Raw genomic sequence first — 27362 nt, forward strand, 5'->3', positions numbered from 1 at the left:
CGATCTCCTGACCTCGTGATCCACCCACCTCATCCTCCCAAAGTGCTGGGATCACAGGTGTGAGCCACCGTGCCCCGCCTAAGTCTTCTTTTTCTCCTGCCATGGCTATTCTCCTGAGACTGTCATTGCCCTTCCTTTCTCTACTTTTTTTTTTTTTTTTTTTGAGATAGGGTCTCACTCTGTCACCTAGGCTGGAGTATAGTGGTAGATCATGGCCCACTCCAACCTCAACCTCCCAGGCTCAAGGGATCCTCCCACTTCAGCTTCTGGGTAGCTGGGACTACAGGTGAGTACCACCAAGCCCAGCTAATTTTTGTATTTTTCGTAGAGATAGGATTTCACTATGTTACCTAGGCTGATCTCAAATTCCTGAGCTCAAGCGATCCACCTGCCTCAGCCTCCCAAAGTGCTGGGATTACAGGCATGAGCCACCACACCCAGCCTATTTTTGCTTAATTTTATTATTATTATTATTGAGAGGGTGTCTCACTCTGTCCCCCAGGCTGGAGTGCAATGCCTTGATTTCGGCTCACTGCAACCTCCACCTCCTGAGTTCAACTGATTCTCCTGCCTCAGACTTCTGAGAAGCTGGGATTACAGGTGCCTGACACCACACCCAGCTAATTTTTTTTTGTATTTTCAGTAGAGACAGGGTTTCACTATATTGGCCAGGGTGGTCTCAAACTCCTGACTTCAAGCGATCCATCTGCCTCGACCTCCCAAAGTGCTGAGATTACAGGCATGAGCCACCGCACCCGGCCTATTTTTGCTTAATTTTAAAAGAAAAATATAAAAGTCATATTGATTGTCAAAGAAGTCACATGGTACAAACTTATATAACGCAAAAAAACACACCCCTCTTGTCCCAAACCTCACTCTTCATAGGTAAGCACTATCAGTGTTTGGAGTGTGGCTTTCCAGACTTTTCCTGGGCACAATGACTCATAAATTCTTTTCCATTACTGCTAATGCTGCCATCACAATTGATACCCTCTTTGCCTCTGTGCAAAATTATGAATCCTTGGGTAAAGGTTAATTCCAAATGAAAACAGATTTAGGGTATTTTGACGGTAATTTTCTTTTTCTTTTTTGAGATAGGGTTTTACTCTCACCTAGATTGAGTGCAGTGGTGCCATCATGGCTCACTGCAGCCTGGGCTCAAGCAATCTTCCCTCCTCAGCCTCCCTAGTAGCTGGGACTACAGATGCATGCCGCTGTGCCCCAGCATTTTTTTTTTTTTTTTTTGAGATGGAGTTTCACTCTTTCACCCAGGCTGGAGTGAAGTGGCACGATCTTGGCTTACTGCAATCTCTGCCCCCCAGATTCAAGTGATTCTCCTGCCTCAGCCTCCTGAGTAGCTGGGATTATAGGCATGCACCACCAGGCCCGGCTAATTTTTGTATTTTTAGGAGAGATGGGATTTTGCCATGTTGGCCAGGCTGGTCTTGAACTCCTGACCTCAGGTGATCCACCCACCTAGGCCTCCCAAAGTGCTAGGATTACAGGCATGACACACCTTGCCTGGCCGCGGTTTTTTTTTTTTTTTTTTTAAGAGATGGGGTCTCAGTGTGTTGCCCAGGCTGGTGTCAAAACTCCTGGACTCAAGTGATCCTCCCACCTTGACCTCAAAAAGTGCTGGGATTATAGGTGTGAATCACTGCACCCAGGCATGACCGTAATTTTTAAAAGCAATCCTTAATTTTTGTTTGTTATTAGTTAGGTGATAAAAATCAGAAGAAAGAAAGAAAGGTCGGGGTGGAATCTGTGTGGTGTGAGGGATCTGGCTGAAATTCCCATGCACTTACAGAGGCCCTTCATGGTCTGGGGTGGACATGAGCTCCCATCTGTTGCAAGGGGCTACTCTGATCAGGTCTTTTTGGAGGAACATTTCAACTTCACATTTCAGAGCAGCCAGGCAGGAGCTTACCTAGGCTCAGCAGGCTGCGTGGAGTCCATGGTAAAGTGGAGAGCAGATGCCTCTTCTATGGCCACCATCAGCTCCAGGTTATAGTGCTCTCGTGGGTACCTAGGCCCAGTGTTACCAAAAATTCTGATTTTTTTGAGAGAGGTCGGATATTCAGATTTTTTTTTTTTTCGAAAAGGAGTCTCACTCTGTAGCCCAGGCTGGAGTGCAGTGGCCCCATCTCGGCTCACTGCAACCTCTGCCTCCCAGGTTCAAGTGATTCTCCTGCCTCAGCCTCTCGTGTAGCTGGGATTACAGGTGTGTGCCACTACGCCTGGCTACTTTTTTGTTTTTTTAGTAGAGATGGCGTTTCACCATGTTAGCCAGGCTGGTCTTGAACTCCTGACCTCAAGTGATCCATCCACCTCAGCTTCCCAAAGTGCTGGGATTACAGGCATGAGCCACCATGCCTGGCCAGATATTCAGATTTTTATGTAAACTGTTATGATTTTTAAATGTTATAAGGTCCAAATAAAACACCTCTATGAGGCCGGGCGCGGTGGCTCACGCTTGTAATCCCAGCACTTTGGGAGGCCGAGGCGGGTGGATCACGAGGTCAGGAGATCGAGACCACGGTGAAACCCCGTCTCTACTAAAAATACAAAAAAATTAGCCGAGCGTAGTGGCAGGCGCCTGTAGTCCTAGCTACTCGGAGAGGCTGAGGCAGGAGAATGGCGTGAACCTGGGAGGTGGAGCTTGCAGTGAGCCGAGATTGCGCCACTGCACTGTAGCCTGGGCGACAGAGTGAGACTCCGTCTCAAAAAAAAAAACAACAACAAAAAAACCTCTATGAGACAGTTTTTGATTTTGACTTTATCCCTAGCAATATTTTAGGCTCTGGAACCTGCAGTAATCTAATAGTGTGGGTATAGGTCTCCTCCTGACTCCCTGTTGTGACAAAGGACATGAAGATGGGCCATCCCAAGCGGACAGAGAAGCTGTGACACTAACACTGGTGTGCAATGACCCAAGAGTTGGGAGAAGTTGGAGAGAGGGCAGCCTATTTGGAGGGAAGCTAAGGACTGCGTTCTTCTCAGCCACCCTCCCCTATAGATGTGGCAGAGAGCAGTTGTCTCTGCTGAGGGATGTCACCCCTGCCTGTGTCTAAACCAGGGGGCTCAAATGAAAGGGTCTTTAGAGGGCAGGTGGGAATGAAATCCCAGGGCTTTGGCTGTAATATTATGGTGCTCAGACAAAACATGACCCCAGGCATCATTTGTGGTCCCTAAAACCCTTCTGGAACCTATTTATCTGTTTGACCTGTTCTTCCTCTTGGGCTAACACGTTCCATATGTTTAAGTATCTGTTGTAAAGAGTAAATTAGTGGGTGGAGGGGCAACCTCTTTAAAACTATTGGGGGCTGGGCACAGTGGCTCAGGCCTTTAATCCCAGCACTTCGGGAGGCTGAGGTGAGAGAATCGCTTGAGCCCAGAAGTTTGAGACCAGCCTGGGCAACATAGGGAGACCTTGTCTCTATATGACAAAAAATACACACTATATTTTATTCACTATACACACAAAATACACACTATATTTTATTCACTATACACACGATATTTTACTGATCACTTGCACATATTTTATTTCAGTATTTCTCAAGTTTTTGGATTGTGACTCACAGTAAGAAATGCAGTTGATATTGTCATCTATTACACACATACACTGAATTATAAGAAATTGACAATATCCCACCTTCTTGACCTATAAAATGGCAATTTTGTAGGGTTCAACCTATATCTAATGCAAACAAACATTTTATGCAACAATATTTGCCCTTGCTTTTTGTGATACCCATTAATTTATTCTTTTAAATGTTGATTGTAGTATACTGAATTGATATCACTACCACTACCAGTAATGACTAGGTTACAATCAACTGCTTTATTTAATCTTCATAATTTTTCAGGCAGGAATAATCACTGCCTCCCATCCCCTTAAACATGCCAAGATGCTTTATCCCTAGGATGAGGTGACTTACTCCAGGTAACTCCTATTGCCTAACCACTGACCAATTACTCTGCCTTTTAGTCTTTATCTCATTAAATTTGCATTAAGAATTTCATGGAATAGGCCCAGCATGGTGGCTCACGCCTGTAATCCCAGCACCTTGGGAGGCCGAGGCGGGCGGATCACTTGAGGTCAGCAGTTCGAGACCAGCCTTGACAACATGGTGAAACCCCATCTCTACTAAAAATACAAAATAGCCAGGTGTGGTGGCTATAATAGCTGTAATCCCAGCTATTTGGGAAGCTGAGGCAGCAGGAGAATCGCTTGAACTGGGGAGGCAGAGGTTGCAGTGAGTCGAGATCGTGCCAGTGCACTCCACCCTGGGCGACAGAGCGAGACCCTGTCTCAAACAAAAACAAAAACAAAAACAAAAACAAAAAACTCATGGAGTGGATAGCAACATTGATGAATATTGCATCTGGAGAGATCAGATCACTTGTCACTTGTTTCCAGGCACAGGGCTTACCAAGAGGCAGATTCCAGATTTAAATAATTCGGTAACAGCAAAGTCCAAGCTATTTTCACTGCTATGGAGAAAAGACCCAGACCCAGAGCTTGAACCTGACTTTGCAGCACTCCAGTTCCAATCTTTTTTTTTTTTTTTCCTGCCGGGCACGGTGGTTCATGCCTAGAATCCCAGCACTTTGGGAAGCCGAGGGGGAAGGATCGCTTGAGGCCAGGAGTTCGAGATCAGTCTGGGCAACATGGCAAAACCCCATCTCTACAAAAAATACCAAAATTATCCAGAGTGGTGGCAAGCACCCGTAGTTCCAGCTACGTGAGAGGCGGAGGTGGGAGAATCGATTGAACCCGGGAGGCGGAGGTTACAATGAGCTCAGATTGCGCCACTGCACTCCAAGTTGGGCGACAGAGCGATACCCTGTCTGAAACTTTTTTTTCTACAACGGGCTTTCCAGAGAAGGGTGTGTATGTGCGTGTGTGTGCGCGAGCGTGCTTGCTTGCTTAAACTTTCTGTCGGGCCACACTCCCAAGTATTCGCACTGGCTGTAGGGTAGGCTTTATCCTCGGGACGTCCCCCTCCCCAAGTCCAGCCTGCAGCTGGAAGTCTTCACTGATCTCCGTCTCTCCTCCCTGCCCGCCTCGGGACTGGGAGGCCGATCTCTGTCTCTCGCCCTCCCCTCCACCAGCCTTTTCCAGATGTATGTCTGCCAAAGACCCCCCAGTGCAGAGGATGATGAATGAAGACCCTCGAGCCAGCCTGGTGGGAAAGTTTCGTCGCCTACAAAAGCGAGGGAAAGGGAAGGGAAGTTGGGGGGAGGGGAAAAGTTAGAGCTGAGCGGCTGGGGCGCAACGAGTCTGGACACCGGGGACCCAAGCTCCCTTCGCTCAGCCAATAACTGTGCCTCCCTTAGGAAGGCGTGAGGAAATGCTCCAATCAATCCCTGCACTCCTTCCTTGGAATTTGGGCTGTATTTTTTTATTTACTGCAAACCCCACAATCCACCCAGTGGTTTCCCCAGTGTTTGCCTCCAGCGGTCCCGGTGCCCATTTCCTAGTGCTGCTCCCTCTCTTCCGCAAGACTGCGCTCCAGTCCTAGCCTCCTTCTCCGCGGGTGCCTCCCAAACCGTTCTATCATTCTCGGGTTCAGGGAGGCGGAGTCGTGCCTGCTCTCCGGTTCCTTTAAGAGACGTCGGCTCCACCCTCTCGGAGTCGCGGTCTGACGCGAGATGACAGCAACGAGTTCGGTATGTCTATGCAAATAAGCGCCCTCTTGTGGGCCAATGGGGAGCGGAGGTGCCGGAACCACGGACCAATGGGGCGGGGGCGCTGGGGCTCACCATATAAGGAGCGGCCTCGCCATAAAAGGAAACATTGTATCTCTTTATATGGGGGGAAGGGTCGGGGGATCCCTCCGCCGCCAGCGCGTGGTCCCGGCCCCCTCCACCCGCCGTCTCGGCCGCGGCCAGCAGCCCCTGCCCCCCGGGGGACGCTGACGGCCGCCGGGCGCGCCGCCCTAGCACACGGACAGGGGGCGCTGCGCGCGGCCTGGGGCAACCCGGGCCACAGGGGCAGGAAAGTGAGGGCCCAGGTCGGCCCGGGCGTGCAGGGGCCCCGGGTTCGCAGCGGCGGCCGCGGCAGCGATAGCGGCACTAGCAGCAGCGGGAGTGCCGGGTTGAGCCGGGAAGCCGATGGCGGCGGCTGCGGCGGCTCCGATTCCTCGCTGACTGCCCGTCCGCCCTCCTGCATCGAGCGCCATGTTACCGAGCCAAGCTGGGGCCGCGGCGGCTCTGGGCCGGGGCTCGGCCCTGGGGGGCAGCCTGAACCGGACCCCGACGGGGCGGCCGGGCGGCGGCGGCGGCGGGACTCGCGGGGCTAACGGGGGCCGGGTCCCCGGGAATGGCGCGGGGCTTGGGCCCGGCCGCCTGGAGCGGGAGGCTGCGGCAGCGGCGGCAACCACCCCGGCGCCCACCGCGGGGGCCCTCTACAGCGGCAGCGAGGGCGACTCGGAGTCGGGCGAGGAGGAGGAGCTGGGCGCCGAGCGGCGCGGCCTGAAGCGGAGCCTGAGCGAGATGGAGATCGGTATGGTGGTCGGTGGGCCCGAGGCGTCGGCAGCGGCCACCGGGGGCTACGGGCCGGTGAGCGGCGCGGTGAGCGGGGCCAAGCCGGGTAAGAAGACCCGGGGCCGCGTGAAGATCAAGATGGAGTTCATCGACAACAAGCTGCGGCGCTACACGACCTTCAGCAAGAGGAAGACGGGCATCATGAAGAAGGTACCAAGCCGGCGGGCTGCTCGGCCCCGGGGCCCGGTTGGGGTGGGGATGCGCAAGGGGAGCCCGGGAGGACGGCAGAGCCGAGGCGGAGGTGAGAGGCGGCGAGTCCGCAGGAGGTGTGTGGGAGGGGATGGCTCCTGCCCGGGGAGGGCCGAAGGGGAGGGGCCGCCGGGGAAATGTGGGGAGAGGGGAGATCCCGCGAACGCCCGCAACCGTGGGGAAAGGCGCAGAGGTGGGAGTGACCGGCGCAAGAGAGGAAGAGGGTCCTTGCTGAGTGAAGGGGTGAGGAGAGGTGATGGGAGGCTGCGAGGCTGCCGGGGAGGTGGATAATGAGAAGCCGGGATCAATAGGTCCAGTGCACTCCGGTGTTCGGACGAGGGCGCCGGAAAAGCAGGGAGCAAACGAGAAGGTATGGAGGTGAGGAGGCTGGAGCTGCATGACAACAATGAGCGAGCATGTGTGGGAGGAAGTGGGCACCACGAGAGTAGTGCTGGTTGGAAGGACAGGCAGGGTTAGGGACCAGGTAAGGGAGCGGGGCAGGAGAACTGGTGCTGCCCTGAGCAGCAGGAACGTAGTCCTGCACCGGCAGTGAGTCTTCCATGGCATCCACTGGGAACCACATGCTCCTGGCAGGACCCGCTGCAGAATCTCCTGCCGTTAGGACAAGTGGGGTTTCCAGCCCTAGGGAGAATCTATGCATGGATGGGGTTTGGGGGAAGTCAGGGAGGCTTGCAGAGGTACCTAGGAATTCCTCTTCTGCCAGCCAGTGAAAAGTGTTGAGGAAAGGAGTCATTTTGGGGTGTAGATGATAAGGGAAGAGATGAAAGCAGAGGAATTGGGAGACAAGGAGCTGGATCCTTGGGAACACTGGCTGGTGTTTATTTCTGTCCCATGTAGAAACCGGAGCTGCTTCCAAGGTGGTTCGCAGAACTTTGTTGGGAGAGTATGGCATCTATGGGGCCATCCTTGAAGGTCCCCTTCCTGGGCTCATGGCAGGATGTTTAGTGCTAATCTAGGTCTCGTCTCCCATCACTCCAGACACTGTTGTATCAGTGTCCCTTGTCACTTGATCATCAGTGGAGAAGATTGTGGGGGGAGGTAATTAATGAAGGAAAACTCTCTTCTCTCCTTCCATAACCTTCTTCCCAAGACAAAGGAGAAAGGGCAGTAAAGTATTACAGGGCAAAAGGAGAAACTAGGCTGTGGCAACAAGTTGGAGCCTGTGCAGTTTCTGGAAAGAAACATGGGACAGTTGGAGCTTAAGTGGTCCCTTATCACTAATGTCTTGTACAAATTCCAGTGTGATAGGTAGGGATCCATCCTGGTCCCTGTGACAGTGAGAAGGGGTGAGGCTCTGGGACATTCCAGGCACTAAGCTGTGTTGGGGAGCAGCTAGCTGGGTCCTTCCATATCCCCTGAGGTTATATGTTCCCTCACTGGGTGCTGTTACTGTTTGCTTGGGGTATCTTCAGGTCAGTGGGGCTGCTCCTCAAAGGAGGAGCATGGGTAGTTTTGCTGCTTCCAGAGATCCTGATAGGACACCCTGCCCCCAGAGTCGCTAGAGACGAAGGTCATTATGGGAATGGGGGAATGACATCACTGTATAATTCTTTTTCCAACTTCTCAAGGAAGGTAGAGATAAAAAGTTTGCTGACCTGCCCATCTCCCTCCTCACCCCTCAGGCCTATGAGCTGTCCACGCTGACAGGGACACAGGTGCTGTTGCTGGTGGCCAGTGAGACAGGCCATGTGTATACCTTTGCCACCCGAAAACTGCAGCCCATGATCACCAGTGAGACCGGCAAGGCACTGATTCAGACCTGCCTCAACTCGCCAGACTCTCCACCCCGTTCAGACCCCACAACAGACCAGAGAATGAGTGCCACTGGCTTTGAAGAGACAGATCTCACCTACCAGGTGTCGGAGTCTGACAGCAGTGGGGAGACCAAGGTGTGTTTGGGTTGCCTATGTGAGAGGAGGGAAGGGAGGGGGGTCCCTCTCCCTTTCTGGCCCAGGACAGGTGGATAGGTGTCCACCGATGTGGAGTGGAGCCGGATTAACGACCCTCGTCCTAGGGGACAGGTGTCCATCCTCGCTTTCCTGATAGAAGACCGCCCCCCTAGATAAGCGGGCGGCCTCCGTGCCCATATAAGGCCGGCTTGGGCTCCACGCCGGCCTCCCGCCCTCCCGCCCGCAGCCCGCCTGCCTGGCAGGGCCTTTGCATTCCTCCCGCCAGCTGTCTCCCCGCTAGGGGCGGGGGTGTAGCTTAGCCCAGCCCTCCGGGCTGGGTCGCCAGGGAGTAGAAAGGGAGCACTCCGGTCCCGGGGTCCTGGGAATCCAGCACTCTTGGCAGGCGGGCTGGTTGACTGGACCGGGGACTACCTTACAAGCCAGCCGCTGCCCCTTCAGGGTGTTGGGGGCCTGGGCAGTTAGGGAGCGCATTTGCCTGCTGCTAGGGATGCCTGCGCTGTTACTCCTCCCCCTTCCTTTTCCCGGTAAGGAGAGGGGGTGGGGCTTCCTCCCTTGCTGTCTGGGGAGCTCCACCTTCCGGGTGGCACTTAACTGACTGGCCAATGGGAGGAAGCGGCACTGTTTGCCTTAGCAACGCCTCTGCCAATCAAGGGTCTTGGGCCCAGCTGCTTAGCAAATGTCTCGTGCTGACCCACCCCGCAGCCTTTGAGCCTCTGGTTGACTCAGTTCGGGTGTGGGCTTGGTGGCTTGGTTCTCAGTTTCCTCCTTCCCCTTCTAAGAACGAAGTCTTCCTGAGGGGAGAGTCAGTTCTGTAGGCTCCCTCCTCTCTTAGTGGCATATCATCTGTAGTAATTTTTAAACTTTTATAACAGTAGTGCTCATTTATTCCCAGGAAATTTTGTTGGATGAGTACATTCTTTTGGTAGTTTACATCTTGGGTGTTTGAAATATAGTGTGTCATTGCCAGACCCTCAAGATCTCTCTCAAACTCTTAAGTTCCCTGAGAAACTCTCAGTTCCTATCTCAGAAGCCTGACAAATTAGAGTTGGAAGAACTCTTTTAAAGAAAACGTAGTAGCCCAGCCCCTCATACTTATAGAAGAGGAAAACTGAGGTTCAGAAAAGGGGAGTGGTTATTTCAGGGTCGCTTAGATGGTCATTACCAGAGCTAGGAACAGACCTTGGTGTCCTGACTCCCCAGCCAATGGGATTACCACAGTCCACTGGAGCAGGGAACTCAGGGGATTATAATGATGACAATGATAATCATTATCATAAGAACAGCAAATATTTATTTTGGTTTTTTTATGTGCCAGGTACTGCTTTCTAAGTGATTTACATATGCTAACCTACTTAATCCTTACAGCAACCTGGGGGGTAGGTATTATCCTCCTTTTACCAATAGAAAACTGTAGCTCAGTAGATCAATAACTTACCTAAGAGTCAGGCATCAGGTAAATGGTGGCGTTGGGATTTGAACCCAAGCTCACTGGGTTCTCAGTCCACACAAAGCTTCTGCAAAGGCAGGATCTGGTAGAGGCTCATTGCTTCATCTTTACTCTGGGTATAGGACACACTGAAGCCGGCGTTCACAGTCACCAACCTGCCGGGTACAACCTCCACCATCCAAACAGCACCTAGCACCTCTACCACCATGCAAGTCAGCAGTGGCCCCTCCTTTCCCATCACCAACTACCTGGCACCAGTGTCTGCTAGTGTCAGCCCCAGTGCTGTCAGCAGTGCCAATGGGACTGTGCTGAAGAGTACAGGCAGCGGCCCTGTCTCCTCTGGGGGCCTTATGCAGCTGCCTACCAGCTTCACTCTCATGCCTGGTGAGTCACGAGGGGCAGGGAGAGATTCGTCCTTCCTGGGGCAAATCAAGCATGCTAAGAGTGTGTTTAGGGCTGGCACCAAGAGAACCTCTTTCCCTGCTCAGAAGGAAGGTGTATAGGGGCCAGAGCCTGAGAGAAGCCTCTTATATCCCGTTGGCAGGCATACCTCTGCCCACTGAGACCCCTGCTGTCCTTGTCAGTAAGTTTCAACCATATATTCTGGCCCTGTCTAGCTACCCCAGCCCCGTGCCCTCATTGCCACAGGGCAGTAGATGTTTCACCACTTCCTGCCTTGACTGGAAGGCAGATCATGTCCTTGATGGGTTATTGCCAGCTCTTGGGTCAACTGAAGTAAAGAGAGACAAGGCCCAGGGCAGGAGGAGGAGGGATGGGCAGGAGTAGAGCGTGGAAGCCCCCGGAAGGGAGACTCGGGCATGAAGGGCCTCTTTGGCTTCCAGGAAAGATAGTGATGGGAGTTGGGGACCAGTGTGCCAGACCCTGGAACTGGGGGGTGTCCATGGGTACTTGGTGGAGGTGGCAATTGGGTGGGACAGAGCACAAATAAGACTCTGTGTCTTGCAGGTGGGGCAGTGGCCCAGCAGGTCCCAGTGCAGGCCATTCAAGTGCACCAGGCCCCACAGCAAGCGTCTCCCTCCCGTGACAGCAGCACAGACCTCACGCAGACCTCCTCCAGCGGGACAGGTATAGCTCGCAGCCCTGTCACCCTCCCTCCCTGCCTTCCCCCACGAGGCCTAGCAGTAGGTGCCCAACAGTAACCCTCCCGTAACTAAAGTCAGGGGATTTCTTAAAGTGGAGATTGAGGCTTTGGGCCTGATAATTACGGGAAAGTCAGGTGAGGATGACTGGGTTTTGAATCCCGCCCTGCAGTGGGCTGCGGATTCCAGAAGAAAATTAGGGACCATTGATGCTACCTCCTCATTCAGATGAGGAGCCTGAGGCCTAGAAATAAGAAGTTACTTGCTCAAAGACACATTTGCTTAATTATCAGGAAGGACTTAGAGAGCAATTTTCTCTTTGTGCGAGGGTCTTATAGGTTTTGAGTAGCCACAATTACCCGTAGGTATCTCTAGACATTTCAGAAATGATGAGATACTCTCAAAATAAGGTTAATTTTAAGTTCTTATTATTTATAACCTTTTTACTCAAAGTGTGGCCTATGGACTGGGAACACCAGCATTACCTGGGAGCTTGTTGGAAATACAGAATCTTGAGTCTCACCCCAAACCTACTGAATCAGAGTCTGTGTTTTTTTTTTTTTGAGACGGAGTCTCACTCTGTCGCCCAGGCCGGAGTGCAGTGGCACCATCTCGGCTCACCGCAAGCTCTGCCTCCCGGGTTCACGCCATTCTCCTGCCTCAGCCTCTCCGAGTAGCTGGGACTACAGGTGCCCACCACCACATCCGGCTAATTTTTTTGTATTTTTAGTAGAGACGGGGTTTCACCTTGTTAGCCAGGATGGTCTCGATCTCCTGACCTCGTGATCCGCTCGCCTCGGCCTCTCAAAGTACTGGGATTACAGGCGTGAGCCACCGCACCCAGCCCAGAGTCTGTGTTTTAACAAGATTCCCATATAATGCACGTTAACATTTGAGAAGTGCTTGTTTGGGCCGGGCGCAGTGGCTCACGCTTGTAATCCCAGCACTTTGGGAGGCCGAGGCGGGTGGATCACGAGGTCAGGAGATCGAGACCACGGTGAAACCCCATCTCTACTAAAAATACAAAAAAAAATTAGCCGGGCGTGGTGGCGGGCGCCTGTAGTCCCAGCTACTGGGACAGGCTGAGGCAGGAGAATGGCGTCAACCCGGGAGGCGGAGCTTGCAGTGAGCTTAGATTGCGCCACTGCACTGTAGCCTGGGCGACAGAGCGAGACTCCGTCTCAAAACAAAACAAAACAAAACAAAAAAGAAGTGCTTGTTTGAAAGATGAATTTGTTAGCTGTGCATTAAGAAGGAGAGAGAGGCCCGGCGCGGTGGCTCATGTCTGTAATCCCAGCACTTTGGGAGGCCGAAGGGGGCAGATCACGAGGTCAGGAGATTGAGATCATCCTGGCTAACACAGTGAAACCCCGTCTCTATTAAAAATACAAAAAATTAGCCGGGCTTGGTGGCAGGCGCCTGTAGTCCCAGCCACTTGGGAGGCTGAGGCAAGAGAATGGCGTGAGCCCAGGAGGCGGAGCTTGCAATGAGCCAAGATCGCTCCACTGCACTCCAGCCTGGGGGACAGAGTGAGACTCCATCTCAAAAAAAAAAAAAAAAAAAGGAGGGAGAATGAGAACAAATAAAAAATAAGATGTTAGAGCTCCCTAAAAGGGGAGTATCTGAGTTTTCTGAGAGTAGGTCAGTCATAATCTTTGTTTTTCCCAAAATTTGGGACTTAGAGAATTCAGCAGATAGACAATTGAATAGTACAATGTGATAGGATACAAATAAGGATTGATGCTGTTGTGTTCAAGAAAAAATAGGCTTTTCTTAGTTGATAATGGAGCTGAGGAATAGTCATGTCTAGCTTCTGACCTGGGAAATGGCAAGAGGGCTCTGGGGGCCTGGAATTCCTAGGGACAGAATGGGAGTTATCAGTGGGGACCAGTGCCGAGCTGACACATGTCTGTGTTTGCCAGTGACGCTGCCCGCCACCATCATGACGTCATCCGTGCCCACAACTGTGGGTGGCCACATGATGTACCCTAGCCCGCATGCGGTGATGTATGCCCCCACCTCGGGCCTGGGTGATGGCAGCCTCACCGTGCTGAATGCCTTCTCCCAGGCACCATCCACCATGCAGGTGTCACACAGCCAGGTCCAGGAGCCAGGTGAGTAGAGGAGCAGGGCTAAGGACAGGAGGACCGTTTCCTTCTTTATACACACACACACACACACGCACACACACACATATGCACACACACACATGCACACACACACATGCACACACATGCACACACACATGCACACACACGCATATGCACACACATGCACACACACACGCACACACATGCACACACACATGCACACACATACGCACACACACATACACATGTATGCACACACACGTATGCACACACACAGGTATGCACTGATGCCTACAAATATTTCTATGCAAATACAACACAGACTTGGATGCTCACACACACATTTGGACACCCATGCACACTTGGACACTCACACCCACATGCACCCTCAGACACACTGGCACCCTATCCCGTGAGCTTTTACATCTGAAACTCCCCGGTCACTTGTGCGTTTGTCACCACTCCTCCAATATCTGGAAGTTTCAACAAAAAATTTGAGTATCTCCTGTGGTTTTCCAATGTAGGTGGCGTCCCCCAGGTGTTCCTGACAGCGTCATCTGGGACAGTGCAGATCCCTGTTTCAGCAGTTCAGCTCCACCAGGTAGGTAGGGATATCTTTCACCCCATCCCAGATAGCCACTTCTTTGTCTTGACCTTAGGGGATCCTGTAACCAGTTCATCAAAGCCAAAATCCCTAGCCTGGAAGCCCATCTGCTTTTCTGCTCAGGCCTGTGGTTGGCAGGCAGGGAAGCCAGGGGAGCCTGAACTGGCTGGCCAGTCCCTGTCCCTCCTCATACACCCCCTTCCCTCCAGATGGCTGTGATAGGGCAGCAGGCCGGGAGCAGCAGCAACCTCACCGAGCTACAGGTGGTGAACCTGGACACCGCCCACAGCACCAAGAGTGAATGATCCGCCCGCCGCCCTGGACAGATGGCCCAAGGGACGGCACCACTTATTTATTGTTGCCTTTTCACGTTTTCTTTACACACATGTTGACGGGCCGCAGGAGGGAGGCGGGGAGGAGGAACGGGCAGCCACAGGACTGAGCCCTCTCACTCCAGCCAAAGAAATGGGCCTGCCTGCCTCCACCCGTCCTCCCTCAGCCTCCCCTTCTTCCCGCCCCACCTCCCATTTCTGTTGCTGGAGGGGCCGTCCTCCTTCCTGGGATCCCCTCGCCAGCTTGGCTCGATGTTTGCCATGAGTATTAGCTTACCCAATGGGACCGTGCCCCACCTCCCCACACACAGGCCTTCTGTGGGGCTGGGCACCGTGTCCTCCTCTGAGGAAGCAGTTGGGGCCCTCTTGCCAGCCTCCTTGCTGACCCCAGGTCAGCCCTGTGTCTGCCACAGGCTGGGTCAAAAGAGCCCTGGCTCTGCCCCTCAGGGGGCCAGCTGGGGAGACGGGGGCTTCTTCCCTCACACTGCTGCCCTCTGCCCCTTCAGCTCCTGAGTAGCTGGGCCTGTGCACTGGGCAGGTTCCTGGGGCCGCCTGCCCTGCCTTGCCGCTCCCCTTGGACCTCCAGGGGCTCCTGGGTTGGAGGGAACCACCAGCGTTCCCTTCTCCCCCTTGTCTTCCCCCTCTCCTCCCAGCTGCTTTACTTAAAGTTGATTTTGAACTTTTTATTTGAGGAGACGAAGTGAAAACAAATCTATAAATATATATTTTTAAAATATTTAACTTTTTTTTATGGCGTTTTTCTCGTCCCCCTCCCTGCCCAAACTCCCCTTCCCTGGGGAGCCCTCAGGCTCCCCAGAACTGGCTGGGCCCCTGGGGACAGAACCACCCCATGAGCTCGGGGTCCACCAGTGTGTGGGGGAGATTCTGGGTTTGCCCAGTCCTGGGTTGTTTCCAGGAGAAATCCGGGGGAGGGGCCCTCAGGCCATGCCCCAACAGGGTGGGGAGGGTGACCCACAGCTCTGGGCCTCTTTTTGCCCTTAGGGCTGTTGCTAGGGAGAGGGAAGAGGGAGACCAAATGTCGGGGTGGGGGTGGGAGGGCGTCAGGCAGAGGCAACTGACTTCATTTTTGCCACACGCATGGGCATTGCAGCCTTGCGCTGTCCCAGGCATGCAGCTGCCTGGGGCCCAAGTTGCAGTGAGCAGGGTGGGGTCTGGGAGGGGGTGAGAGGCAAGAATGGGGGTCAGAAGAAGTGGGAGCAGCTCTTGGGCTGAGTGCAGCCAAAGGGGAGCCAGAAATGGGCAGCTCTCCCAGGGAGTGAGCAGCTACTGTAACTTTTTTAAATTAAGACAAAAAGCCTTGAAGAAAATGACTTTATTTTTCTAAGTGTAACCTCAGTATTTATGTAATTTGTACAGGGGCCATGCCCCACCCCCCTCCTTCCCCTTTGGGGTAGACCTTGAGGGTGGGCCAGCATAGGGGGGAGGGTCTTTTACCCTGTGTCAGAGCCTACCTTCACCACCTATATCCAGAAAGGGAGCTTTTTCAGAAACAGGGCAGCAGTGGGGTGAAATTTTCTTAACCCGTAAGACTGCCTTCAGTAGGAACAAGCTGGCTTCTGTGATTAGGTGAAGGGATGGGGGAAGATTTTACGCACAGCCTAGTTATCAAGGGGATGATTTGCCGACACGTTTGAGAACCCCCTAACCTCTAACCCTCATTGCTGTCTTGCCCCAGTTTGGGGTGCCAAGATGGAAGTCACCTTTCTGGGCTTTCTCCTGGAGATAGCTGGGGCTTATGGGTGGCTTTCAAGGCTGGGGCATGGCAAATCAGGGGCCAGAGAGCAGGGGAGCTTGGGACTCAGGTCTGTAACTGCCCAGCCCCTTTTCTCTGCTCTTGTTTCACTCCACCACCACTCACTCACTCCCCACTCCCCCACCCATGGGAGGAGACGTTTGATGAATTCTCTCCTTCCCACAAGACAGACCCAGTGAGTGAATCAGGCAAAGTGCTTATAATGTGTGTTGTGTGAGCGTGGCCTTGGGAGGACATGCGTGTGTCAGGGATGAGTTGAGGTGGCATTTTTATGTGCAGCGACCCTTGGTGTTTCCCTTCCTCAGTGGCTCTGGGGTATGTGTGTGTGGGTGTGTGCGCCTGAGTGAGTGTTTGTGCTTGAATGTGAGTGTGTATGTCAGTGGTTTCTACTTCCCCTGGGATGCTAACCCAGGAATAGTGGACATGGTCACAGTCCTATGTACAGAGCTTTCTTTTGTATTAAAAAAATACTCTTTCAATAAATGTATCATTTTTGTGCACAGACTGTGGGGTCTTTGGTTCTGTTTTTTCTACTTAGGGAGGGATAGGGGTATGAACGCGAGGTAAACTCCTAAAATTGCTGCTCTGAGTAGCGATCCGGGCTGCTTGATGAGAGCGGTAATGCTAAGGTGTGCTTTGGGCTGTTTAATTCTATACGATTTAATTTAAGGAACGTTTTGCGGGGCCGAGGACCTTCTCCCTGTGCGTGGCTTTGCTAGGTGTTAAGGCCAACGCAGAGGAGCAATTTTAATTAACAGGAAAAGTGACACAACTAATCCAAAGCATTGCTGAAGGGTTTGGGAAACTCATGGGCACGTGACCTACTGAAAAGTCAAAAAGGACAGCCTTAAGGTGGGAGTGTGGGTTACTATGTTTCGTCAGCATGATCGCTGTGATGGGAGAGAGGATTAAGAGGGCCGACCCAGTTTAGTGGAGGGGGCATCACAGTTGACTGGATGGAAACGGCTTCTTCCTGCTGCTGAGAGAGAAGCAACGTGACCTCGATCCCAGGCTCCGCCGGTAGTGCGCCCCCACGCCCCTCTTCCCGTGCAGCCGCCTGCGGTAGCACGCATGCTCCACTCGCGCGCTGTTCCGCCAGGCTCGGCGTGGGCCGCGGTGGGACCCGTAGGTTCCCGGCCGTGCGTGCATTCGCCGTGTGACCCGGAAGGGAGCTCTGAGGAGGCGGGGCCAGGACGGCGGGACCGGCCGCTGGGTCCCAGCGAGGGCTGAGCCGGGCGGTGGGAGGTGAGAGGAGAGTTCTGCGCCGACCCAATCCCTCCCCTTCTCCTGTCCCCTCCCCGGTCCTTTAGCCACTGTCCATGGGGCTGACGAAGGGAACCAGGTCTTGCTCTCTGAGATTCACTGGATATTTTCAGCTTTTTTGGACCGCGCCCCCAACCATCCTCCCCCCTCCCCCCAAACCCGTTCCCTCTGCAGTGCTGGCCTCCTCCACCTCCCCACGGCTCTGCAAGCTTGGGCTTGACCTTGCTATCTGCTGGTCTCATCCATGCGTCGAGACCTCACCCCCACACCTCAGTTTATTGTTGCTCTTCTAGGCCCACGTTACACCTCCTACCTTCTCCTATCCGATTCTTTTACTTCCCCCTGCTGCTAATCAGTTGCCCTCTGGCACATCGCTGGTTACCATCCAGGCTTGCCCCCCATCCTAAGTGGACCCCTACCTCCATTGAGGTCCACGTCCGTCTTTCTCCCTCCTCTTCACCTCTACTCTCATCTTCTGTCCCTCTACCCTAACATGACCCCTGCCCTGACCACCATATCTTCATCTGGGTTTACCTTCTTCCATTCGTATTCTCACTATTCCCTGTTGCCCCTGCACTGCTTCATATCACGCATATCTTTCCTGATTATTCCACTCCCATTTATAATCGGTCTTAATAACTTTGCATTTATTTGATGACTCCCCTACCTTCTCCATCTAAGAATAATAATAGATTATGTTTACTGAACACTCATTATGTGCTAGATGCTGTTCCAAGTGCTTTACATACATGATCTTACTAAATTCATGAAATAACTATGAATATTACTACCATCTTGCAGAAGAGGAAACAAGCTCAGAGGTTAAGTAACTTGTTCCAAACTATGCAGACAGTGAGACAGAGAGCCAGAATTCAGAGTCACATTTATCTGATACTGAAATCTCTGAATATTGCTTCTTTCCTGACCTCATTTCCTACCTTTAACCCCATGATTACCACCTCTATCTTATCTACCTGACTTACTTAGATCCTTTCCATACATACAGTATAAGTGCAGGGTGGGACCTGGTCATCTTTCCCATAATTTTATCTGGTCCCTAGGGCCCTCCGCCTTTCACAAGACTCGAATACACTTTTCCTATCCAGTCATTTGCCCCAACATCCCAGCCTTTTGTCATCTCCAGTCTCTATATCTGCCATGGCCCACCCTTTACATCCACCTTGCAGCTTTACTCTGTCATTTATGCTCCCTGTCCTGCCCCTCCGCTATCCTACTTTTCCTCACATGTTCTGACCCCACTGCCTCACGTGCTGCTGTCCTTCCTGTCCACCCATGTCATCCTTCTAAGTGCTAATCTGTAACCTTTAGCCACCCTGCTATCCTGCCTAAACTGTCTTGCTTAACTGTCACTCTGTTTATTGTTACATTGCCTATTACTCTTTTCATTCTCTTTTTGTAAACTCCCCTTCCTTCCTTCCTCTCTCTTTCTTTCTTTCTTTCTTTTTTTTTTTTTTTTTTTTTTTGACAGAGTCTTACTCTGTTGCCCAGGCTGGAGTGCAGTGGCGTGGTCTTGGCTCACTGCAACCTCCGCCTCCTGGGTTCAAGTGATTCTCCTATCTCAGCCTCCTGAGTAGCTGGGACTACAGGCATGTGCCACCACACCTGGCTAATTTTTGTATTTTTAGTAGAGACGGGGTTTCACTATGTTGACCAGGCTGGTCTTGAATTGCTGACCTCGTGATCCGCCCACCTTGGCCTCCTGAAGTGCTGGGATTACAGGCATGAGCCACTGGGCCCAGCCCACTCTTCCATTTCTTAAACCCCTTCTTCATCCCCTCACTGTCTTCACTCCATTCTCCTTCTGTTATAAATCCCAAAGTATGTTCAGCTATTTATTCCATCCTATTTTTTGCCTTTTCTGTTTGGCCTCCTAAATTCTACCATGCAGCCTACCGATCACCACCCACCTTCTCTGTGTCTCAAGATTCCACCCCCTCCATGTATTTTTTTTCTTTTCTCATACTGCCTTATCTTTCTCCTTGTGTATCCCAGGAGGTCAGGATGGTGGGGGAACGGCATGCTGGGGACCTCATGGTGCCCTTAGGGCCTCGGCTGCAGGCATATCCTGAAGAACTCATTCGACAGAGGCCTGGGCATGATGGGCATCCTGAATACCTGATCCGATGGAGTGTCCTGAAATGTGGGGAAGTGGGCAAAGTGGGTGTGGAAGAAGGCAAAGCAGAGCACATCCTCATGTGGCTGTCGGCTCCTGAGGTCTACGCCAACTGCCCTGGGCTGTTAGGTGAGCGGGCACTATCTAAGGGACCTCAGCACGAACCAGCTGGGGTTTCAGGAAGCTTTCCTCGAGATCCAGGAGGCCTGGATGAAGTGGCAATGGGAGAGATGGAGGCTGATGTTCAAGCGCTGGTACGCAGGGCGGCCAGGCAGCTGGCAGAAAGTGGGACCCCAAGCCTCACGGCCGCTGTGCTCCACACCATCCATGTGCTCAGTGCCTATGCCAGCATCGGGCCCCTCACTGGTGTCTTCAGAGAGACAGGAGCCCTGGACCTGCTCATGCACATGTTGTGCAATCCTGAGCCTCAGATCCGCCGGAGTGCAGGCAAAATGCTGCAGGCTCTGGCAGCCCACGATGCTGGTAAGAGAGCCAGGGAAGAAGGAAAGCAATGGAGAAAATGGGGCCACAGGGAATAAGAACAGAAAGAGGAGAGACTTCCTAGCTCTGTAAGACCACCTAGTACTTGGTGAATATCGATTTGATGCAGAGGAAAAATACAGATTAATAGGCTATTTCAGGTATATAAAGAGGCTAAAACGATAGCCTCTGGCTTATCTGTTCTTTCTCAGTGCATCGACCAGAGAAGAGAATAGGAATTATCTCTATTTTTGAAACTGGATTGAGATTTATTAGTTGGTTTTGAAATCAATTTGGTGGGTTACAACCAATATTTTTTAAAAAACTTAAGTCATTAGTGTGTAGCACTTAGTAGGGGTAAATTTTGTAGCATAAAATAAATGTTTCAGTTGTATGTATGTATGTTTGTAACAGGTTACCATGTAAAATGTATTTCTTTCTGTGAGTCTTGGTAACAAAGTTTGAAAGCCTCTGGGGTAGGAGATAGAATCTAGGAAAGGCAGGGAGAAAGTGCTGGGGATTGAGGAGAAGATATGGATTGGGTATGGATTACAGGGAGTCGGGCTCACGTCCTTCTGTCACTGAGCCAGCAAGATGGCATCGAGCAGCACATGGATTTTGACAGTCGCTATACATTGCTGGAGCTGTTTGCAGAAACCACATCCTCTGAAGAACACTGCATGGCCTTTGAGGGCATTCATCTGCCTCAGGTACACTGCCCGCTGTAGGGAAATGCTGTGTCCGAGGGCTAAGACATCATTTCTGAAAACGTGGTTCAGGACTGAATGTTAGCACCAGAGCCACCTGGGAACTTGTTAACATGAAGGTTCATGTCCTCCCTCCCAGCCCCTCCCCATTCAGAATTTCTGAGATGAGAACCCAGGAATCTGTGTTTTAAGACACTCCCTATGCCTTTCTTACACAAATCAAAGTTTGAGAACTACAGGCCTGGGGAGAAGGCCTTTATATTTTTTCTGTAGAGGAGGATACTTCAGGGAACGGGAGAGGCTAAAGCCAGAAAGAGATGAACCTGTCCCAAGGATTGTGTCTTACAGATCCCAGGAAAGCTGCTTTTCTCCTTGGTGAAGCGCTACCTTTGTGTCACCTCCCTCCTGGATCAGCTGAATAGCAGTCCAGAGCTGGGAGCTGGAGACCAAAGCTCCCCATGTGCCACAAGAGAGAAAAGCCGGGGACAGCGGGAGCTGGAGTTCAGCATGGCTGTGGGCAACCTCATCTCTGAGCTTGTGCGGAGCATGGGCTGGGCCCGGAACCTCAGCGAACAGGGCACGTCACCTCCCCGGCCAACCCGGTCCATCTTTCAGCCCTACATTTCAGGCCCCAGCCTTTTACTCCCCACCATTGTCACCACCCCCAGAAGACAAGGGTGGGTCTTCCGCCAGCGCTCTGAATTCTCCAGCCGTAGTGGCTATGGAGAATATGTGCAACAGACGCTGAAGCTGGGGATGCGAGTGCGGATGCTGGATGATTATGAGGAGATCAGTGCTGGGGACGAGGGCGAGTTCCGGCAGAGCAACAATGGCATTCCCCCTGTGCAGGTGGGCAGCACATGGTGGTGAGACACTGTTGGGAGTTTATTTGGGGTGGGGTATAGCTGGGACTTCATAAGGAGGACTCCTGCAGGCCACCCGAGAAGAACACACCTAGGGAATTGGAATGATACAAGGGGGTTGGCATTTGCGCGGGGTGCATTTGGAGGGCTGAGAAAATCTGGCAGGGGTGTGGGTGGGCTGTAAGTTCATGGGAGACTCACCCAGGAAGCAGAACTGATAAATGGAGATACCTCCCCACCATCACCAGTGGAAGAGGCCAGGAAGGAATGTGGAGGCAGAGAATCATGGTTAAGAAAAGAGGCAGGGCCTACTCCTGATAAGGGAAGGAAGCCTTTTGCCGTATGGGGGTTTTTCCAGGCTTAGCCAGGTGCGTATCTGAGGGTGCGCCCCAGATCTATGCTTGGGCATGTCCTTTCAAACCTTCACAGGCCAAGGCTTAGAGGGTTGAGCTTTCTCTATTCTGCTCTCTTTCTTCCTCCCTCATACCAGGTTTTCTGGCAGTCGACAGGCCGCACTTACTGGGTGCACTGGCACATGCTGGAGATCCTGGGCCCTGAGGAAGCCACTGAGGATAAGGCTTCAGCAGCTGTGGAGAAGGGGGCAGGGGCTACTGTGTTGGGCACAGGTGAGCCTAAGAGGGGACATGGATAGCATGTCTCTGAACAGAGGATTAGTGATTGGGATGAAGCCACTTCTGACCAGGAGCAGCCCTAGGGGTCCAGAAATGGACCCTGTTCCTGAGGGGTGCTGATCCCCGCCATGCCTGTGTCCTCAGCATTTCCCTCCTGGGACTGGAATCCTGTGGATGGGCTGTACCCTTTGCCGTACCTCCAGCCCGAACCTCAGAAGAATGAGAGAGTGGGATATCTGACCCAGGCTGAATGGTGGGAGCTGCTTTTCTTTATCAAAAAGTTGGACTTGTGTGAGCAGCAGCCAATATTCCAGAATCTTTGGAAGAACCTGGATGAGGTATTATAGGCCTGAGATACCTGAGGGTTTTCTAGTAGGGTTAGAGGTGGGATTCTCTAGAGGGAGTTTCAGATAGGGGATACCGCTTAGGGGGAGGCTGGAGCTAGAGGTTAGAGTTAGGAGGAGTCCTGCTGAGGGGTGGAGGCGAGTGCTGTGAGGGTCTAGTATGTAGAAGGTGTGAGGGCATGGTGGGGAGTGATCACCCTTCCCATTACTGACCCCAAGACCTTTGTGTCTGCTTGTCTCTTAAACGTATACCCCTTCTGTTGACAGACCCTGGGTGAAGAGGCCCTAGGTGAGATCTCTGTGTCCGTGGAAATGGCCGAGAGTCTGCTGCAGGTTCTCAGTAGTCGATTTGAGGGCAGCACTCTCAATGACCTCCTCAACTCCCAGATCTACACCAAGTATGGGCTGCTGTCTAATGAACCAAGCAGCTTGTCTACTTCACGAAATCACTCCTGTACCCCAGATCCAGAAGAGGAGTCCAAGTCAGAGGCCAGCTTCTCAGAGGAAGAGACTGAGTCCCCCAAAGCAAAGGCCGAGGCCCCTAAGACAGAGGCCGAGCCCACCAAGACAAGGACCGAGCCCCCCATGGCACAGAGTGATTCTCAGCTGTTTAACCAGCTTCTGGTGACTGAGGGGATGACCCTGCCCACTGAGATGAAGGAGGCAGCCAGTGGTGAGTCAGGTTCTGGGAGGAAGCAATTGGAACAAGTCCTGGGTAGTCTCAGTAGAAGAAATGGATAGTCAGGATCAAAGGAAAGCCGTGGAGGAAGGTCATTTTTGCAGGGGAAAATGCCTTGGAACCATGCGTCCATCTTCTTCCTTTTGACCTTGATTGTATTTAATTAACCAGCGCTCCCTTCCTTCAGTATCTCTGGAAAAGGAGGATCCGTTTTCTGGGGTGTCTTCATCTCCTTTGTTTGATCATTAGATCCCTGACACAGAATTGGAAAACTCTGTAAGCTGCAGTAGCCGATAATGTGTTTAAATATTGGTAGGATAACTGGGCTTGACTTTAAAGACTTCTAACTTCAAGGTGCCACAGTTCTTTTAGCCATTGCCTTTTCCCACCAATTTCAGAAATGGCCAGAGCCTTGCGGGGTCCCGGTCCTCGCAGCTCCCTGGATCAGCATGTGGCAGCGGTCGTGGCCACTGTGCAGATATCCAGCTTGGACACAAACCTGCAGCTTTCAGGGCTCTCTGCCCTCTCTCAGGCTGTGGAGGAGGTCACTGAGCGGGACCACCCTCTGGTCCGTCCTGACAGATCGCTGAGGTTAGCATATTGGGGAGGGAAGAGGTTTTGGTTGAAGCTGTAGGCAAAGGATGGTGGTAGCGGGGAAGGAGCTTTGAGATCACGAATTAGAAAAGCTGGGGGTGAGGGAAGGCTCAGCCTGAGGAGCAGCTGAGCAGGAGGGTTGGATGTTTTAATGGCTCGTATTTTTGGAGCACTTCTGTCATGCCAGGCACTGTGCTAGTATTTTACATGCATTCTTTCATTAAATCCACCTAACACCTGAGGAAGCGTTGGTAATATTATTATCCTACTGTATGGGTGAGGAAACTGAAGCTTAGAGAATGTAAGTAACTTGCTTAGAGTTTTACAGATAGCAGAGCCAGGATTCAAACCTAGGTCTTTTTGGCTCTAGAACTGGAGTCTTTTCTCTTTCTTTTTCTTTTTTTCCTGTCCCTACGTACTTTTTTTTTTCACATTAGACCTTAAAACCTACTTTATTTTAAATTTTTTTCTACTTTTATTTATTTATTTATTTTTGAGACAGAGTCTTGCTATGTCGTCATGCTGGAGTGCAGTGGTGCGATCTCGGCTCACTGCAACCTCTGCCTCCCGGGTTCAAGGGATTCTTCCACCTCAGCCTCCTGAGTAACTGGGATTACAGGCACCACCACACCCAGCTAACTTTTGTATTTTTAGTAGAGACGGGGTTTCACCATGTTGGCCAGGATGGTCTCGATCTCCTGACCTCGTGACCTGCCCACCTCGGCCTCCCAAAGTACTGGGATTGCAGGCGTGAGCCACTGCGTCCATCCCTCTGCTTTTAAATTATACAGATACCACACAACTTACTCTCGTTTTATTTATTTATTTTTATTTTTTTATTTACTTGTTTTTGAGACAGAGTCTCACTCTGTCACCCAGGCTAGAGTGCAGTAGTGTGATCTTGGCTCACTGCAACCTCTGCCTCCTGGGTTCAAGCAGTTCTTATGTCTCAGCCTCCCAAGTAGCCGGGATTACAGGTGCTCGCCACGAGGCCCAGCTAATTTTTGTATTTTAGTAGAGACGGGGTTTCACCCTGTTGGCCAGGCTGGTCTCGAACTCCTAACCTCAGATGATCCAGCCTCCCAAAGTGCTGGGATTACAGGTGTGAGCCACCATGCCCAGCTGCATTCTCATTTTAAAAGATCTGAAGAATGTAAAAGAACAGAGGAAGGCCAAACAAAGTCCTTTCTCACCACTGTTATCAGTCTACTGTATCCTACATATTTTCATTTGTAATTGTGTGTTTGGAAATAGAGCATTTTCTGAGTCTGTGTTTTAGTCTATGTAATCACATTCTACATGTTTCTACAACTTTTTTTTTTTGCCCCCGCTCATAGTCTTAGAGGGCTTTCCATACCAGTCTGGGTGGAGCTGCCTCATTATTTTTACTGCTGCGTGGGACCCTGCAGTGTGGTTATCTCCAGTTTCAAGTGCAGTGTTCTAATGGGTCTGCCAACACTGAATATTGTCATCTTTTTTAATCTATCTAATTGGCAGCATTTTAAATGATTGGTATCTCTTTGTTTTAATTTCCTAGTTCTGGTAAAGTTAGGCACATTTGCATACATTTGTTCTGTTTTTTTTTTTCTATAAATATTCTATTATTATCCTTTGCCCACTTTTTAATTGGATCTTTGCCTTTTTTAATGTATTTATAGGCATTTTGGTTATTCCTTTGTTATTGATGTTCCAAATATTTTGCTTGTCTTTTTAAAAACCATCTTAGCTTTATTTTGTGGTTATAGAATAATACATATGGTAAAAAAGTTAGAAAATTATTCAAATAAAAATTATCTGATCATATTCAAGTGAGATTGACAGAAAAAAAATCTGAAAGCCATTAAGGCAGAGACAGTCACTGTTAACATGTTGGTAAACATCCTTACTTATTTCTCTATCTAGTCATATGTATTACCCATGTATATTATCTAGTATATAATAAATCATGGCCGTGGAAGGGGATATGTATTTAAAGCATATTTCATTCACACTGTTGTCATTATAAAACTTCTTAGAAAAGATAGATTAAAAACAGAACTTTCCCAGAAGTTCTCCTTCTGTGTTCTTTCCCCTCGTAGTTCCCGAGCCACCTCCTCAGCTGGCCTCGCTGTCACTGTTAAGCAAGAGTCAATACCTGGTATTTTCTCTCCTGACCCTCACTGTGATCTAGGGACTCTAGAGGCACTTCTTCCTCTTCTTTTAGATCAGCATTTCCACTGGCCCCTTTCTCTAGCTCCTGCGCTTGTCTCGTAATTTTGTGTATAGTGTTTTCTTCATCATGCTAGAGTTTCAGACTTTTTGTTGCTACATTTTTCAGCTTTTTTATGGCTTCTAGATTTTGTGTCCTACTTAAAAAGATCTATTCTGTTCCAGGATTATAAAAATATTTCTCTATATTTTCCAAAAATACCCATGATTTTGTTTTTTTAAAATTCATTTAAAAATTCATTTGCAGTTTATTTTTGCAAATATTGTGAAGTAGAGCTCCAGCTTCATTGTTTTCATATGGATAGCCAGGTGTCTCTAAATTGCATCGTGTGTGTGTGTGTGTGTGTGTGTGTGTTTGTGCGTGTGTTTTGTTTTTTTTTAGAGACAGGGTCTCAGTCTGTTGACCAGGCTGGAGTGCAGTAGCAAGATCACATAGCTCACTACAGCCTCGAACTCTTAGCCTCTAGCAACACTCCTTGCTTGTCCTCCCAAGTAGCTGGGACTACAGGAATGAGCCACCACACCCAGCTAATTTTTTTTTTTTCTTTTTTTTTTTACTTTTTGTAGAGATGGGGTCTCACTATGTGGCCCAGGCTGGTTTCAAACTCTTGGCCTCAAGCAATCTTCCCACCTCAGTGAATAATTAATTAATTATTTTTGAGACAGAGTCTTGCTTTATCGCCCAGGCTGGAGTGCAGCAGTGCAATCTCGGCTCACTGTAACCTCCGCCTCCTGGGTTCAAGCGATTCTCCTGCCTCAGCCTCCTGAATAGCTGGGATTACAGGCCCGCGCCACCACGCCTGGCTAATTTTTGTATTTTTAGTAGAGATGGGGTTTTACCATGTTGGCCACGTTGGTCTCGAACTCCCGACCTCAAGTGATCCACCTGCCTCAGTCTCCCAAAGTGCTGGGATTACAGGTGTGTGTCACTGTGCCCAGACAACATTATATTTTAAATGGTTCTTCCTTTTTTTTTTTTTTTTTACTGGCTTATACACCATCCTTATCTCTCTTCTCATCTGTTGATCTATTTAACTACCCTATATCGGTTCCAGGGTTGTAGTTATTACAAGTTTATATTTATATTTTGGTAATAATAGGCAAGCCTACCACTTCTCACTCTGTCAGCCGGGCTGGAGTGCAGTGGCATGATCACAGCTTGCTGCTGCCTCGACCTCCCAGGCTCAGGTGATCCTCCCACCTCAACCTCCCAAGTAGCTGAGACTACAGGCACAGGTCACTATGCCAAATAATTTATTGCAGAGATGGGGTTTTGCCATGTTGGCCATGGCAAAAGCCATGGGCTCAAGCAGTTCGCCCGCCTCAGCCTCTCGAAGTGCTGGGATTACAGGCATGAGCTGCTGTGCCCGGCTACCACTATTTTTTTCTCAGCATTTCCAAGGCCTGGATCTGCCTGTTGTGGTGTTTTTAAAAACCTT

At 51.0% G+C, this 27362-nt stretch overlaps 2 protein-coding genes across 6 annotated transcripts in view; both read left to right on the plus strand.

Annotated features, from left to right (window-relative positions):
* The first annotated feature begins 6186 nt into the window (after window positions 1-6186).
* SRF (serum response factor) lies at window positions 6187-16523 on the plus strand. Its single transcript, XM_032141444.2, has 7 exons — window positions 6187-6702; window positions 8385-8651; window positions 10242-10503; window positions 11086-11205; window positions 13142-13333; window positions 13834-13910; window positions 14123-16523. Exons 1-7 carry the CDS (start codon window positions 6187-6189, stop codon window positions 14216-14218), a joined length of 1530 nt encoding a protein of 509 aa, XP_031997335.1. The 3' UTR covers window positions 14219-16523.
* A 678-nt stretch (window positions 16524-17201) lies between these two features.
* The window catches only part of CUL9 (cullin 9), a 41828-nt gene continuing 31667 nt past the window's right edge, over window positions 17202-27362 (plus strand). For 3 of the 5 annotated variants that reach the window (XM_032141446.2, XM_032141449.2, XM_058432272.1), the window contains exons 1-7: window positions 18821-19899; window positions 20452-20606; window positions 20952-21452; window positions 21957-22092; window positions 22243-22436; window positions 22710-23115; window positions 23520-23712. In XM_032141446.2, the coding sequence (XP_031997337.1) occupies window positions 19242-19899; window positions 20452-20606; window positions 20952-21452; window positions 21957-22092; window positions 22243-22436; window positions 22710-23115; window positions 23520-23712 (2243 nt within the window). In that variant the 5' untranslated portion in view covers window positions 18821-19241. Of the gene's footprint in view, window positions 17265-18820; window positions 19900-20451; window positions 20607-20951; window positions 21453-21956; window positions 22093-22242; window positions 22437-22709; window positions 23116-23519; window positions 23713-27362 lie in introns of those variants that run through there. The other 2 variants (XM_032141448.2, XM_058432273.1) reach the window with 2 other exon arrangements.

The sequence above is a fragment of the Hylobates moloch genome, unplaced genomic scaffold (genome assembly GCF_009828535.3).
Source record: "Hylobates moloch isolate HMO894 unplaced genomic scaffold, HMol_V3 SCAFFOLD_20, whole genome shotgun sequence".
Lineage (NCBI taxonomy): Eukaryota > Metazoa > Chordata > Mammalia > Primates > Hylobatidae > Hylobates > Hylobates moloch.

Coding starts and splice junctions, on each gene's coding strand:
- SRF (XM_032141444.2), top strand. CDS start 6,187: ATGTTACCGAGCCAAGCTGGGGCCGCGGCGGCTCTGGGCCGGGGCTCG. Junction 10,504..11,085: donor CAGCTTCACTCTCATGCCTG/GTGAGTCACGAG, acceptor TGTGTCTTGCAG/GTGGGGCAGTGGCCCAGCAG. Junction 13,911..14,122: donor CAGCAGTTCAGCTCCACCAG/GTAGGTAGGGAT, acceptor CCTTCCCTCCAG/ATGGCTGTGATAGGGCAGCA.